This window comes from Clupea harengus, chromosome 3 (assembly GCF_900700415.2).
Source record: "Clupea harengus chromosome 3, Ch_v2.0.2, whole genome shotgun sequence".
NCBI classification, from domain to species: domain Eukaryota; kingdom Metazoa; phylum Chordata; class Actinopteri; order Clupeiformes; family Clupeidae; genus Clupea; species Clupea harengus.
Genome location: NC_045154.1, coordinates 2,383,645 through 2,399,778, shown reverse-complemented (window position 1 = coordinate 2,399,778; position 16,134 = coordinate 2,383,645). Strand labels below are relative to the sequence as shown.

Here is a 16,134-nt window from a genome sequence, read left to right as displayed (position 1 = left end):
GATTGTGAGAGAAATTCACAAGAGTAAACTACTTTTCCCACAATGCACAACTATCGACCCGGAAGAAAGAGATCGCTCGACGTAGCATACACATACACTTCTACTCTGTCAAACAGTCCGTGAGCGGTACTTATAGATGTTGTATTCGGTGCCTCGCTAATTTGATGATACACTCATATGGTTATGCGTAAATGATAAACATGAATTCAGCATTTGCAATCCTTTTGGTTTTCGTTGGGTGCTGCAGTAACGTCGTATTTTTGGAACTTTTAGTAAGGTCAGTGGTTTGCAACTTTGCGACTCGAGTTTGAAGGCATAGGCTGTTCTGACCGGGTTAAATATAACATTACCTTAAAATGAATAGCCTGTGTAAGTTTAGAACATGCATGCTCCCGCTTCGGTGGTTACGGAAAATGTTGTTTGCCAATGGGATAGCTTTCCCTCTATTGATGTTTTATTGCGGTATTGTAGCCTAATGTGAAATTTATCTGTTGAAATACATATACAGAGACTTCCCAGGATGTGGAAACATTGTCACTTTCGCTCAGTTTGCATTCATTGCCTTAGAAGGGTTCATCTTTGAAACGAATTTTGGAAGAAAGAAACCTGCAATCCCTATCAGGTTGGTCGTAGGTTGTTCCTTATCTACTGATATGATGATATGAATCAATGTACGCCTGTTGTATATTCACAACACAAAAAAACAATCATGGTTTCCTTTTCCTCACTCCAGAAATTATGTTATTATGGTGACCATGTTCTTCACCGTCAGCGTCATTAACAATTACGCCCTCAACTTCAACATTGCCATGCCCCTTCACATGATTTTCAGATCTGTAAGTATGCATTTGCTTTTATTGCGTCGGTAAAGGTAATGGTGTGCTTGAAAATGCATTTTACTTGACAGTAAACCATGTATCTGCTTTATCAGGGTTCTTTGATAGCCAACATGATTCTTGGAATCATAATTCTGAAAAAAAGGTAAGCTAATAACTCGTTCAGGTTTTGCTTATGAAGCTATATAAACTCAAATTGGTATCTCAACTATTACTTTATCTCTTGTAGATATACAGCAAGTAAATACATTTCAATTGCTTTGGTGTCTGTGGGAATCTTTATCTGTACCATCATGTCTGCTAAACAAGTGGTAAGCTTTTAACAACTTTTGTTGGTTTTCTTGGTTATTATGGACTGATTATGTATTCTCATATACCATTACTGAAAAACGCCACCTACTGAAAACCAACCCTGTCTCTTCAGAATATAGCGACAGGCACTACAGAGGATGAAAGCACATATGCTTTTATGCGCTGGCTTTTGGGTAGGTCTACAATCAGTTAAACCTCTAAATGGTAATCAGGGCTGGGTTGTATTTGCTTTGCTGTGTCACAAACTAATCGCCCCTCCCCCCCCCCCTGTAAAGTGGCATTCTACTGGCTAGTCTGGTTTGTGTTACACAAAAAAGAAAAGAGGAAAATATAAATCCAGTGTGAAGTTGATTACTGAACAGGGTTTTATTGTCAGTGTAAGCTGTGCAAAATCACAGATTTAAGAGGCACATACAAGTGTAAATCTTAAAATAGTCATGTTTTTTTATTCCTTCTTTAGGCATTGCTATGTTGACCTTTGCCTTGGTCATGTCTGCTCGGATGGGGATTTTCCAGGAGACACTGTATAAGGAGTATGGAAAGCACTCCAAAGAGGCCCTTTTCTATAATGTTAGTGCTGTATTTGTGCAGTGTTGGCATGTCACAGTGATTAACCTCTAACAATATTTAGTAGTTCATACTTAACTCATTGGTTACATTAACTTAAATACTCACTCTATGTTTAAAGTTTTTACAGTCATGTATCCATGGTCAGGTCCCACATTTGAATGCTGGTATATTGTTCTCTTTCAGCATTGCCTTCCATTACCAGGATTCTTGCTCTTATCTACAGACATCTACAACCACTGTCTACTCTTCAATCAAAGTGGTGTGTTGTTTAAAATCTAGCATTTTAAAATGATCACAAATTACAGATCTTTTGGATCTCACATTTAATACAAATATTTTGCAACAGTCTATTTTTAGCCTTTGTTCCTTTTTTGTTTGTTACTCATATACCCTTTATTCTAACGGATAACATACTAACAGCAGTTTCCTCCCAGCTCCTGTGGACGTCCCCGTGATTGAACAAGCTGTTCCAGTGATGTGGTTGTATCTGCTGATGAATGTCATAACTCAGTATCCTTCATCACAGCATTTTACTCCAATATTACTTTTTACACATTTAAAAATGTAGCATTAAGAGGTACAGTGTGTAGCTTTAAAGTGGCATCTATTAGTAGAATGTTAGCTTCGAATGAGTCCTTCGTATCTGAATACGGAGCGGGTTCTCTTCCACGGAGTCGGCCCTATTGCGCTCCCACGTTTCTATAATAGCTCAGAACAGACAAACCAAAACACTGGCTCGAAATAGGGCTTTTCGTGTTTTTCATGACTGTCACCGTGGGTACTCGCACATGCTGGTAAGGGAAGGGTATTCAGCTGGTTGCAGTTCAGCAACCTCGCCACTACTAACCACACACTGTACCTTTTAAAGTGCCACTTGGATAAGAAAAACTGTAAATACAGAGAGCTGCAACATGTACCTAGAAAAGCCATGATGTCGGAGTAGTTCATGTACACGGTCTGAATTGAAAGCACTTGAGATTTGTCCTCTTTGTTTGGTAAACAGTGAGAAAGCTTTTGCCTTTAACCTGCTGTATCAGATATGTGTGCATTCGGGGAGTGTTCATCCTGACCACAGAGTGTGCCTCACTCACAGTTACGCTGGTGGTAACGCTACGGAAGTTCCTCAGTCTCATCATCTCCATCTTGTACTTCCAGAACCCCTTCACTGCCTGGCACTGGGTGGGCACAGCAGTGGTATTTCTGGGTACACTTATCTACACAGAGGTCTGGACAAGTGTCCGGACTGCCCTCAGAAGCGACAAACCACCAAAGAAGGCAGACTAACGGATAAATGAGCACTCCTCCTCTGAAAATAGTTTTGTGACTCCTCCCCTGGATCGTCTGGATGGATGGACCTGCCTGAATGTGCAGGCATAGCCCTCATTGGCACAGACCATTGACATTTTTCTGCCGTGGAAATCTTTGGACCGTGGATTAAAGGATAATGGCGATGGCCTGTGTCATTTGATGTAATGAAAATAGTTTTACAAACAATACAAACATACTTTCTTATGCTCAGTAACAATGCTAAAAAGGGAAATGTGGCAGGGGAATAATTCACCAAAGAACATAGAATTTGATCTAAAATTGAAATCTGCTGATGGCGTACATGACGTCATAATTCAACTAACTGAAGATGCTTATTGGATAGCTATGGCATTTCCAAGAGGTTACACCTCTCTGCTGCTGTTTGGTTTTCTGACACTGGTCTTGAAAATCTCAATCTCTGGGACTGTTCTTAACTTTTGTTCAAGGTAATTTTAATGTCTCTGTATCTGTGCTTAACAACCTCGTAGGAAGATGACTTTTTGAGAAGATGATAGCATAGGTCAGACACCATTACGAAGAGGTGTACAACTTTACGTAGCGTTTGTGAAGGTACAGATTTGTGGAACAGATTTTTCCTGTATGACACACTGGTAACCATGTAAACAACACATTTGTTTGAGTTTGTCAAGACGTAATACGAGCTAGCTAAGTGAGTTTACAAATTGGTTTTAAGATATTGTCTGAGCACAGTCTTGATGTAGCACTCCATTACTTAAATAAGAATTACTGTATAGATGCAGTGAAGACTAATCTTGAATTTTTGTATTAGTTTTTATTTTATGTCCAGCACTTTTTCTACATAGATCCATAAGCAATTCTAAAAAGAAATATATGTTCTGTGTATATAAGATCACTTTTGAAGCCGAAACAGAAGCAAGGGATATGTGTCTGCCATATACTGTATCTGCATAAGACCATGATTTTTACATTGTGAAATCAGAATCAGATGTCCGTAGACAGGAATTAACAATTTGTGCTATTTCATGTATCCACTACTTCAACAGCTACACTCTGCAGGAAATATGATATACAGTTGTGGTCGGAGGTTTGCATAAACTCATAATGGACATGAATGTCATAGAAATATTGGGCTTGCAGTGATTTCTTTGAACGGTTCTTTTTCTGGGGCAGAATGATTGTACAACATACATCTTAGATAGAAATAATGTACTTGGTAAGGGACATTTAAACAAATATTAGCTGTGATTTATGTATCATTTTCACTTTGTGTTGATTTCAGAAAACCCCAAATACATAAAAAAAACTGTTAAAACAAATGTTTTTTCTTCTATTAAAGATGTATATTGTAAAATAATTCTACCCCACACAAAAAACAGTTCAAAGAATTCATCGAAAGCCCTGTATTGCCATGACAATCATGTTCATGACGAATTAATGTAAAACTTCCAACCATGTATGTATGGGTGACGTAGTCCCCCCCCCGAACTAGACTTTTTAAAATCAGAACATTTACTGTGATTCATCTGTGTTTATTTGGGAATATGGGATGCTGACAAAATAAATCAGAAAATACACTACTAATTCACCTACAATCTTTGGCAAGAACCTTTGAGTCCTGTTTGAAATATTGTAATTGGTGGGGGTGATGTTCTGGCCATCCTAAGCAAAATGCAATGCATCAACAATGTAAGAAGTATTTAAAAAGAAATGAAAGACTTGAAGGCTTCCCATGAATCACTGTTATATAACCAGCATGGATGTCTTAAAGCTTCAAAATAGCAAATGAAAAATGTCTAACTCTGAATCAACTGGAGGGGAAAGCGAAGGTACAAATATATAAGCATTCACACATCCCAAAGGTTTATACAGTTGTATGAGTAATGACATTAACTCACTAAAGTAGGGCTACAGATTAACTTGATTTTGCTTGCTTTAATTTATTGGGTACATTCTTTCATTCATGTGTTGATTGACCAAAATCACAAAACAGACGTCATCAAAGTAAGGCCTTATTTCCCTCAGTGTTCCTCAGAGAGTAGAATACATATCCAGTGGGTTCTACAGATGGGGAGGATAGTAAGGGCAGCAGACCAGTAATAACTTGAGTGGTTAGAACGTAAAGACATTGCTCAAGACTTCTTTGAAGTTTTACAATTTTCCTCTGTGTGTTAGATTCAATAGAAATGTTAACATTGACACAATTGGAAGACTGGTTGATATTCATAGCTAAATAAAATAAGTTGGAGCAGTAAGCACAATTTGCAGACCATTACTTCTTCCAGTACACAGTAGCCAACTGAGTTCACCTAACAGCTTGAACTTTAGCCTTTGATCTCCAATTTATGAACATATTGTAGCACAACTTCAGTTGTCTTCACTAGCAGTACACTTTACAACTCTAGACAGTTCAAATGATTTGTAAATTATGAATATGCTTGGTTGTGGTTAGTGTGTGGTGTTAAAATCTGGACTTTTCTTTGACTTATTTGTAGTCTGTTGTGTTCATCAGTCCGGTCAAACATAGGAACCTGATTGCATGTTCCACTGTCAACTGGTTCTTCTCTTGGGTGAGTAGGATGAGCAGAGATCTATTGGATTGCTGCTCTCAGACTTGCATCTTACACTGTGATGCTTACTGTGATGCTACCAGCTAAACCCTTGTCTAGTATCCAATAAATAAATTTTCTGATGTGACACTGATGTATCAGAATCATCTTTATTGGCCAAGTACATGTATGGAAATGTTCTCACTGGGAAAAAATAGAGAAGGGACTTGTTTGTACAACAAAGCGCTGACATGTAAAATTTCTCTGCTCACTTGCAATAGCTTTATTAATTTATTTTGTACGACACTGTATATTTCTACTGTGTGGCTAAAGATGGGATAAATATCCCTAGTTCAGTTTTTCTGGAGATAACAGAGGAAGCTTGACAATCGTTGTTTTTTTTTTCTTCATTTTCCAACAGGCAGATATGTGGCAAATACAAGAAAAACAGCATAGTGGATAACATTGGTATTATATTTCTTAAAAGTTCATTTTCATAATCTTTAAAAATCAAGCTCAGCAAACTTTTTTGTTATACATTTTTGTAGTTAGTGAAATGTTATTGTTGTGACAGAGGCTATAGTGCCTCCAGGGTAAAAGGTTCTGTGTCTGCGTGGTGAACGACTTGGACTTGTGGTAACTGTCTCAGAATAGCAAAACACAGATTCAGTCACTAACGTCAGTGGTTAATGTCCATGGTTCAGCACATGATACTTTCATCTGAACTGAATGCATACACATACATATGTTGGGTACATACGTACACCATCTTGTAACACTGGACCAATGAAAAGCAATGTTGCACAAGGTCTTCCAAGTCATCCAATGGAAACGATCATTCTACATAGTACTCCAAAGTGGGAAGAGCAGGGAATAGCTTAATCTATGTGGCTCCCCTGCGTTGAGAAGAAATATACGGTTCAGAACACAACGTGTGGCTTTAAAAAACCCACAACGTATTTTAACACAGAAAAGTGTTTTTATAGGTATGGGGAGTAATAACAGTCATGTCGCTTTTGAGTCAGACGGTCACGAAGGCGTTACGTTTGTGAAGGGCATTCGGGTGAGTGCACGAATAGGAGGAGGTAGAAAGTTTAATTGTATAACAAACATTGCTCTCTTAGTAATAGGCTAATATACTGTCTCCGGTCATATTCACTAGACCCTTTGCCTACACGTGTCGCCAAATTTAAAAAAATTCTCGGGAGGTTAAGTTTTGCTCCACGTGTAGGTTATCTTGTTTTTGTGTTCTTGATTACAAAGCTGTAATACATCATGAATACATTTGAAAGGTATCTAACGATCATTTAAATGAAGCCGCTCTTAAATATGATCATGTTGGTTATCCCGTTTCTCACAATGAAACAGTAAGTCCCTAGGCATAGATCTGTTATCTAGTCTTAATGTATATTTCACGGTTGACACTGAAATGATGCAACCTTAATGTGTATTAAGAGACAATTAATTTGGAAACAGATATTCAAGCACTTATTCCTTAATGATTATCTCTTGAAATATTTTCAAGAACAATTCTGTGAAGTGCTTCAAGTTTCAAGAAGTGCTTCTGGTAGAGCAACATGCAAGGGAAAGGGATATGTTTCCAAACAGAACTGATGGCCAAGGGAAAGCAACCTCTGAAATAGCCTATACAGTTAAAGGCCTGAGGCATGTCTTTTGTGTTTTCATTTAAATGTAACCTCTTGGAGGTTCATACAGCTATTTGGATTACCAAAACGGCATGTTTCTAAACACAAGCAACTCCTTATTCCTCGATGGAAATATCCCTGTACAAGGTCACATGCTTGATTTCAAAGTGTTTTACTTGAGGTTTTCTATATTTGGGATATATAGCCGAGTTATGTAGATGTTCTGTTGGTTCACAAGCTTGATTATAGTTCTTACCATTTAAATTTAATTTAATTATTATTTTTGGCCATTTCTGCAAAAAAAGACCCAGTTTTGATATTAGATGGAGCGTATATTGACAATGTTTGTTATTGCACTGGTCATGAAGTCCTTTGTATGGTTATGCCTAAATGAACGTAAAAAGGAAATTCTGGTTTACCTGACAGGCTCTGTCTTTCTTTATTGTTTGATGATAGCTTTCTGATAGAGTCATTGGCCGTATGAGGGAGTCACCCAGTAAGACCCGCCCAGACCCAGGCCAAAAAGCTGCCTCCTCTTCACCCCATGCTGTGCCTGCGCCTCCCCAACCCAGACCCATACCCACTGCTGAACGATTGGCCCCAGTTTTGCCTCCTTCTCCTCATTTTGTGAGCACTCTAATGCCACCTCCACTTATTGAGCCAGTGCCAATCATTGAACCACTGCCAAGCCCTTCCTCTCAACATTCCTCTGAGGAAGTTAAAACACAGCCCCCCAAAGCACTTAATAAGCAGCTGTCAACTCCTCCTACACCTCCTGCAGAAGGCCAAGTAACACCTACATCAACTCCTCCTGCAGAAGGCCAAGTAACACCTACATCACCAGTAATTGAAACTGTAGCCCCACCTCCTTCACTTCCAGAATCGGTTGCAAGTTCTTCACCCACACCTTTAACTGAACCCATACCCCTACCTGCTCAAGCAACACCTACAGCTGAACCTGTGGCCTTATCACCATCTCCACCAGTTGGACTTCTATCCTTAACTACACCTCCACCTGCTGCAACACCCACCCCTCCTCCCTCAGCTGAACCCATACCCCCACCTGCTCAAGCAACACCTACAGTTGTTCCTGTTGAACCTGTTTCCTTATCACCACCTCCACCTGCTCAAGCAACACCCACCCCTCCTCCCTCAGCTGAACCCATACCCCCACCTGCTCAAGCAACACCTACAGTTGTAACTGCTGAACCTGTGGCCTTATCACCACCTCCACCTGTTGGACTTCTATCCTTAACTACACCCCCACCTGCTCAAGCAACAGTTGTTCCTGTTGAACCTGTTTCCTTATCACCACCTCCACCTGCTCAAGCAACACCCACCCCTCCTCCCTCAGCGGAACCCATACCCCCACCTGCTCAAGCAACAGTTGTTCCTGTTGAACCTGTTTCCTTATCACCACCTCCACCTGCTCAAGCAACACCCACCCCTCCTCCCTCAGCGGAACCCATACCCCCACCTGCTCAAGCAACAGTTCCTGCTGAAACTGTGGCCTTATCACTACCCCCACCTGTTGCAACACCCACCCCTCCTCCCTCAGTTGAGTGTTTTGAATCTACAGCTACAGCTGAGCCTGAAGTCAACAAACAGCCTTTTGTTGAACCTACCATTATATCTGTAGCTGTAGAACCTGTAGCTATACCTACCCCTCCTTCTGTTGAACCTTTCAATGTGTCCTCTCCTCCTACTGAAACTGTGGCCCTGTCTACACCCACACCACAAGAACCTGTAGTCATGCTACAGTCTTCACCTGATGAACTTTTAGCTGTACGTCCACCTCTCTCTATTGAACCCGTAGTCATGCTACAGTCTTCACCTGAAAAACCTTTAGCTGTACCACCACCTCTCTCTATTGAACCCGTAGTCATGCTACAGTCTTCACCTGAGGAACCTTTAGCTGTACCTACACCTCTCTCTATTGAACCTGTTGCTGAACTCACACCCCCAGTGCTGCCCCTAGATACACCAGTACACCCTGTGGAACTGGCAGCCATACCAACACTTCCTGTTGAAGCTATGGCTGCACCTGCACATTCTGAAGAATCTGCTATACCTATATCTCACCCAGTTGAACCTGAAGTCACACCCACATGTCATTTTGAACCTGTAGCTGTGTCCTCATCCATGGAAACGACAGGCATAACTACACCTACAGAGACCATGTCTTTACCAGTGCCTCCCTCAGATGCTATTTCTGTGTCTATCCTTCCTGGTGAAACTAAAGATGTACCAAACTTTTCTCCTGATGTTGTTGAAACGACACCTACACTTACACCTACTGAAGCAGTATGCACATCCCGCCCAGTAGCCCTACCCGCACCTCTACCCATTGTAGAAGAAATTGAAGCCATTGCCATTGCCATGCCCTCTTCAGTGCTCGCCTCAGTCCCACTGCTTGCCCTGGAAGGACATGCCGGTGTTTCTCCAAACGCTTCAGCTGCAGCTCCCCCTGCCAGTGAGCTATTAGCCCTGACCTCAGGATTAGATAGCCTGCCCTCCCCGTGTGAGAAGCCTGTGGACACTCATCCGATCCCCTCCCTCCTTGATACCATGAGCCCTCCTCCTCCTCCTCCTCCTCCACCTCCTCAAACTCCTGTGGGTGAGTCTGGCTGAGCATATGAGTAACATCAGAGGACTTAAAAACATAATAATTGGAATGTCCACTAAAAAGCTACTGATGAATGCCAAGATTTCATTGATTTCATTCCAGATAACTTGGTGAAGTATTCAACAAGGGTCAAGTAGCCCTGCAGCTATCAATCGCCCATTAGTTAGTTGTCATACCTTTTATGAATAATCTTAGACAACAGTCATAGTAATAGAGTGTAGCTTCCAAGAGTGAAAATGTTCCCATGTTGAGCCAAAGTCCTGTGACTTATTATATAGTTATTTGCTTCATTCCAAGCAATAAAACCCAGATGCCTGGAAACAGTTTTAGCTTGCTAAACATTACTGTCTAATATCACTGCAGTCCAAATGCTTGAGATGGAAAATGTACACTGTAACTTTGCACTGTTGCACTACAACATGATTATTCAGTGTTAAATGATGGAGAATTAAGTAATTCGATATAAGTTTGATACTGCAGTGACTTTTCTCATAAATCAGTAAGTAAAGTATAGTAGAGCAAGTAGAGTTGTAAAATGAAATGGTAAAAAAATGAAAGACAGAAATAATATTTAAATGTAATGCACACCAAATTGGTATTACTGGAAGTCAAAAGAAAGAAATGAAAGCAAGTCCCAACTAATTACAAGTAAGTAAAAATATTTAAATGTTTTATATTGTATTGTATTGAGGAAAATGTATGTTCTTTTTCATATGAAGTCAATGAAGATGAACTGAGAAAACAAATCAAAGGTGAACTACAGAGACTACTGGAGCAGGAGATGAGCCAAGCACAATTAAGGATTCAAAAACAGTGAGGAGAATCATTTTTTTAAAGGGTTAACACTGAAAGTTTATGTTAATCTCAGTAAGTAGAACTCTCAATGCATTATATTTGGATAATGGCTATCTGAAGGGTTTCTAACTAGACTGTGTTAGCCAGTTTCTGCTAATCCTTTTTTTGTGTGTAGCTGTTGATACTTGTCTCTTTGTGGACAGACTGGAAGAAGAGCAGCTCAGAGCGCGGGCTGTGACCCAGGCTGCAGCGCAGGTCCAGATCCAGGAGCAGGTGAAGAAGGTTCTGGATGAAGAGAAAGCTGCCCACCAAAGGACTTTAACAGATGTCATCATGAGGGAGCGCATGAACACAGAGGATGAACGCCTCATTGCCCAGTATTACGTAAGACATCATCTTGCTACTCTGACCACTTTGCAAGTATATTTCTTTTTAATTGACACTTTTTTTGCCTTTTTTTCATGGGTTTGGTTTGGCTTTCATGGTTTATGGTAGGGCTGAACGATTTGGGAAAATAATCTAATTGCGATTTTTCACCAAAATATTGCGATTGCGATTTAATATGCGATTTTTTTTTGTATCCTCTTTTTTTCCCCAACAAAACGTAATGAATGATTTAAATAGGACCAACACAATATTAGATACATTTAGTGTAAAATATTCTTTCCCACATTTTACATTTTTATTTAACTGCTCATTACAGAAACAAGAATAACAAATCGGTGGCTTTGCCACTGTGCATTTAAGTAATTCTAAAAAAGTCATTTTAAGTATAAACACTAGGCATGCACTTTTTAAACACTGTGTGCAAAATGTACCATCTTAAAAAAAAAATAAAAAAAATAACTTTTTTTTTTTTTTTTTTTAGACCACGTTTTTTAATCGCGAACGTTGCGGTTAGAAAATCGCGTTCTATCATATCGCGATTAAATCGCAAATGCAATTAATCGTTCAGCCCTAGTTTATGGTCATTCTGTGAATTCATCTTGTAAAATTTGGAGGTGTTCAAATTTGTATGTTGTTCTCCCTCGATGGGTAGAGGACCATCAATGTAGTAGTCCTTCTTGGTGTTGAAGTATGTTTTGTGATTAGACTCCATTGGCTTACAGTTGGAATAGGAATTGCATTATGTTGTTACATAACCACACTTTGCTGAAAAAAAGTGCAAAGTGTATTCAGATAATTCATTTGAATTAAAGACAAAATTATTGAAATTATACTAAGAAAAAAGTCTCAAACGATCAGGATTTTCATGTAGTCAGTAACTCAAGCGCGTTAAAAGGTTTGCATTCTTGCTGTCATAACAAAAAAAGAGTGTTATCGGAAGACTCAAGACCGTACTGTTGCAAATAGGTTTCTGTAAAAGTCTCTGCTCATCCAGGTCTTATAAAATCTTATTTACAGATACACTTATATCGATATCAGTATTGAATACAGTTTTGTAATTGACGTCTGTATTTTTCATTACATTTAGTTTTGTGGCAATGTCACTAGAAGCTTCTGTTATTGGTGTTTCCAAGGTGTGGCAATACAAGTTCATGCCTTAGCAAGATGTGAAGTGTATGCGTGGGGGAGAATGCCGAGGAGTAGACAAGCAACTCAGCCAGTTTTTAAACCATTTTATTCATTTATTTTAATTCATTTTATTGATTTAAATATGGCTTTTCATGACTCTTTAAGACTTTTAGGGAACAAATAGTTCAATCCTGTATTGATGAACATGATTACTTTACTGCCCCATCTTGGCTCCTTATTTCACTACTTCTTTCCCTCTTTTTGTGCTTCAGTGGTTGGAGCGGAAGGTAAGAAAAGAAAAGAAAAGAAAAGATTATTCAGCATGTTCTTCTTTTGTCATCAGCCTGCCCTTTTTGTGAATTATTGTGGTGCCATGCATTGTGTAGTTCTGACCAAAAGTGTGTAACAGTGTGACACTGACCAAAGCATGAATTATGATATATTTTGGAAGCCAAACATGGAATTGTGGTGAGCTGCTTGATTGACAGATTACACATATAAAATAGTGCCTTAATCTTAATCTTTATGCAACCAATTCATATGGAACATATTCTTGCAATATTAACCTATTTTTGGGTGTGTAATGCTCTCTAAATGTTACCAGAAAAAACCCCATTAAATTGACTTGTTAGAATTTGGGGTTAACTAGCCTTTATTGATGAAGACTTTACTGCTGTGGGACAAGTATAACTTCTACAGGCTAATCTAAATTTGATGCCAGTTCTCTTCCCTCCTCCCAGTAACTTTAGATGTTATATTTATAATGGCATGCTGGCTAGAGTATACGATAATGATGGAATCATGTGTTTTATGAAGTTGATGAAGCCCCTTCAAAAAGGTGAATTCAGAGCATTCAGAAGTACCATGCACTACAGCATTTACGGATTGTATATTCACTCAAAACGACTCGATGCATTTACCAACTAACTCCTACAATTTGTTACTGTTGTACTAAATAATTCTCTGTCTTGGTCATCTTCCTCAGGCTCAGAAGCTGGAGGAGAGAGGTGAAGACCTGCAGAAACAAGATGCCCTCTACAGGGAGCAGATAAACAAACTGGAACAGAAGGCAAGGCTATCTGCTTCATTTTCTCCTCATGAAGCTATGAAGAGTTTTGATCTTCCATAATGCCAGTTGTGACGCATATTCTGTAATGCAAGTATTGGGTACGATGAGGAAGTTATTGAGTTTTGGCTGGTTTCTGAATCTTGAAATCTCGCAAAGATGATTTTGCATTCCATAAAAGCATTCCATTCCAAAAGGACGTAAGGTTGCTGTAATTAAAACAGCTTTACAACATGTAAGGTTTCCTTTTAAAATAATAAATTATAAAAAAAATAACATAACACAGTGACATTGTTTGTGACTGTAAAGACCTCCATACGAGCAAAAGTTTTCATAAAAGAGCTGCCTTAACAACTAATGAGCAGGTGCTGGCTGTTTGTTTCTTGATGCCTGTAAACAAAGGCTAAAGCAAACTGTCCACTTCACAGAAAACAAGGGATTTGATGTGAGAACTTGTGCTGATGTGGCGTTACCTTTCATTTTCAGAGTGCGCAATTTTACAAGGTTACTGGTGAGAACTTCATCAAGGGGAAAGAGGATGCACACAATCGCTTCAAGTGAGTTTGGGTGTGCTCTTGAGACTGGGGGGATATACTGTTATCAGTACACTACACATACAGCCATTACATGTGGAAACCTCTAATTGAGTTAAAAAACCACTTGTCTCCCACCTCTTCAATATTTTATGATGAACATTTGAAACTATGAAACTATTGTCGACAACTGTCATACAACTCTGTTTTTACACTTCTGGTATTTCTATCTTTCTCTTGCAGGCGCTTTCACATCAAACCTGCTTGTTCTGAGCTGCAACAACAGATTCTGAAGTGTTATAAGGACAACCAAGGCCAGACTTTAGCGTGTTCCAATATTGCCTCACTTTACATTCAGTGTGTGGACAAAGCCAAAGCAGTAAGAATCACAAGGCATGCTGGGCATGTGGTTGGCATTATTGAGTGAGAAATCTACATAAATAATTCTTGTGCACACATATCAGTGATCTTGGGCAACCCAGTATGCACCCAGAGTCAAACAGAGCATAGTGTTTCTCCTCTAGAAAATCTGTACAAAGTCTTCTATTGTTTGTAATACATACTGTGTTTACCTGAGCAGAGCTTTTGTGTATACCTAACCAGTATGTAGACTTTCACACATATATATATATATATTAATGCTTTTCTGTATGAATATCTAACAAATTACTCTTCTTTTCCCACAGAAAACAAAGACGAGTATTGGGGGGTAAGCAGCATTAAGCTGAGCTGAAGATGCCGGCAGCATCTCCACCCAATCCAACAACATGTTCTCAAGAGGGATCAAACCATAAGGGACCGGTTTTAAAGTTTACTCCTTTTCTGAACAGGAACTCCAATACAAAGTTTCCAATACTCTTCACAATCCATTGTGCATCTAGTGACAATATCTGTAGATATGTGAATAATCTGTCTGAGACGTATGCAAGCCAAGGACTGGAACAATGTGGTTTGAGGTTACAAAAACACATTAGTATTGTACCACCAACCCAGAAGTTACGTACATACTAACTGCTCATATGGTGAAGGACTGAATCAGCGCGCACACACACACACACACACACACACACACACACACACACACACCGTAAACAATGATTGTAACCAAACTGCTATCATCAACAAAAGGCTAAAGGTTAGGTGGATGCTTGCTGATTTGAAATCATCTTTAAGTAAAGCCAAATAAAAGGGAACGTTCTTTACCTCAATCGTATTGCTTTACTGTGAATTGATCATTTCTCATCTGCTCATATGCATTTTATGTAGGACATATGTATGTAGTCCCAGTCTCTTACAATTGTTTTCATTGTAAAATCATTATTTACTATGATTTCGTACTCAGGATCTACCAGATTTATTGCAATAAAAACAGTTTGAGATATATTGTGATAACAAAATAAACTTCTAAAGGGTAGACAGAACTAGTAGTCGGTAAATGTAATATGGGCTTCCATTTATGTAATTCTTAAAAGGAATTATTTTGCCTTTGAACACTGAATGTTTCATCCTGAAGGGTGGACAAGGATGTGCAGAGTTGTGATATTTTTTGTATATATCATTTGAGTTGACATTTCAGTTTAGCTGGCTGTCAATTAGGTATTTTGGTCGAGGACTAGCAATCTGACTACTGCAAAGGCATGCTAAATCCTTCCAAACCCCAACCACAGCACAGTTGGCGCTGATAAAAGGCTTGCTAACATGCTGACTCATGTCTTTTGGAGATGTGTCAAACTATGTGCTTCTCAGCCTACGCCTTGACTGCATGGCTTCCATGAGATTTCCCTTCTCGTTTTCCCCCACGGCAGGCCACGTCCCCGCTCAGAGACGAGTTGCTGGTTTCATGCAAATCCTGTGTCTCTTGCTTCTCCCACCAAACTCCCTTCCACGCCAAAACAGAGTCAAAGTTGGCATTGAAAAGTCTCGAGACATCGATAATAAAATAATAATATTACAAATGTATGGTCAAAAAGGATCAAGTGTGTTACATTTGTTTTTTATTGGAACCTTGGCTTATTTCAATGACTTTTAGTTCACTGGAACTGAAATCATTATTAATAAGTATATATTAATAATTATTATTTTATTTTTCAGTTTAGTTTTTCATCAATGCCAATTCATTTATTTTTTATCCCAAACTTAGTCACTGTTCATACGGCTTCATAAGGCTGTGAGTATCCCAAACTCATTTGGCAATACTGATCTTACCGTCGCGCAGTGCATCTAGCAATGTCATCTTGACCGTGAACCCATCATCCATTTGTGCAGACTCCTAGACGAACAACTGTCAAGCCACAGTAATCATCCACATTCTCTGCCAGTCCTCATCCCCATTAGCACTCTGTCTGTCCTTGCATCTGAGTCATATCAAAGGGGGGCTGGTGTGATGCACATATCTCGGT

General features: G+C 39.3%; 2 protein-coding genes across 4 annotated transcripts; both read left to right on the top strand.

Annotated features, from left to right (window-relative positions):
- The first annotated feature begins 62 nt into the window (after positions 1-62).
- On the top strand, positions 63-4,589 carry slc35b4 (solute carrier family 35 member B4). The gene is made up of 10 exons (XM_012822335.3): positions 63-277; positions 509-622; positions 734-836; positions 932-981; positions 1,066-1,147; positions 1,261-1,321; positions 1,609-1,718; positions 1,902-1,977; positions 2,153-2,228; positions 2,756-4,589. The coding sequence occupies exons 1-10, from the start codon at positions 192-194 to the stop codon at positions 3,000-3,002; spliced, it is 1,005 nt and encodes a 334-aa protein (XP_012677789.1). The 5' UTR covers positions 63-191; the 3' UTR covers positions 3,003-4,589.
- Positions 4,590-6,412: 1,823 nt separating this feature from the next.
- Positions 6,413-14,943, top strand: LOC105895609 (mucin-2-like). Of its 3 annotated transcripts, none has more exons than XM_042707473.1 (9): positions 6,413-6,617; positions 7,657-9,817; positions 10,546-10,639; positions 10,825-11,005; positions 12,409-12,423; positions 13,122-13,205; positions 13,689-13,759; positions 13,979-14,114; positions 14,422-14,943. In XM_042707473.1, the coding sequence occupies exons 1-9, from the start codon at positions 6,543-6,545 to the stop codon at positions 14,446-14,448; spliced, it is 2,844 nt and encodes a 947-aa protein (XP_042563407.1). In that variant the 5' UTR covers positions 6,413-6,542; the 3' UTR covers positions 14,449-14,943. The 3 variants fall into 3 exon arrangements, with proteins under 3 accessions (XP_042563407.1, XP_031420031.1, XP_042563406.1); XM_031564171.2 differs by having other exon boundaries at positions 13,979-14,158; XM_042707472.1 differs by lacking the exon at positions 12,409-12,423 and having other exon boundaries at positions 13,979-14,158.
- Positions 14,944-16,134: the final 1,191 nt, after the last annotated feature.

What these genes read in the sequence shown, in the direction of transcription:
- slc35b4 (XM_012822335.3), top strand. Translation starts at nt 192, where the DNA reads ATGATAAACATGAATTCAGCATTTGCAATCCTTTTGGTTTTCGTTGGG. An exon ending in ATCATAATTCTGAAAAAAAG is followed by an intron (nt 982 to 1,065) that starts GTAAGCTAATAA and finishes TATCTCTTGTAG; the next exon opens with ATATACAGCAAGTAAATACA. An exon ending in TTTTATGCGCTGGCTTTTGG is followed by an intron (nt 1,322 to 1,608) that starts GTAGGTCTACAA and finishes TTCCTTCTTTAG; the next exon opens with GCATTGCTATGTTGACCTTT.
- LOC105895609 (XM_031564171.2), top strand. Translation starts at nt 6,543, where the DNA reads ATGGGGAGTAATAACAGTCATGTCGCTTTTGAGTCAGACGGTCACGAA. An exon ending in ACCTCCTCAAACTCCTGTGG is followed by an intron (nt 9,818 to 10,545) that starts GTGAGTCTGGCT and finishes TTTCATATGAAG; the next exon opens with TCAATGAAGATGAACTGAGA. An exon ending in CAATTAAGGATTCAAAAACA is followed by an intron (nt 10,640 to 10,824) that starts GTGAGGAGAATC and finishes CTTTGTGGACAG; the next exon opens with ACTGGAAGAAGAGCAGCTCA.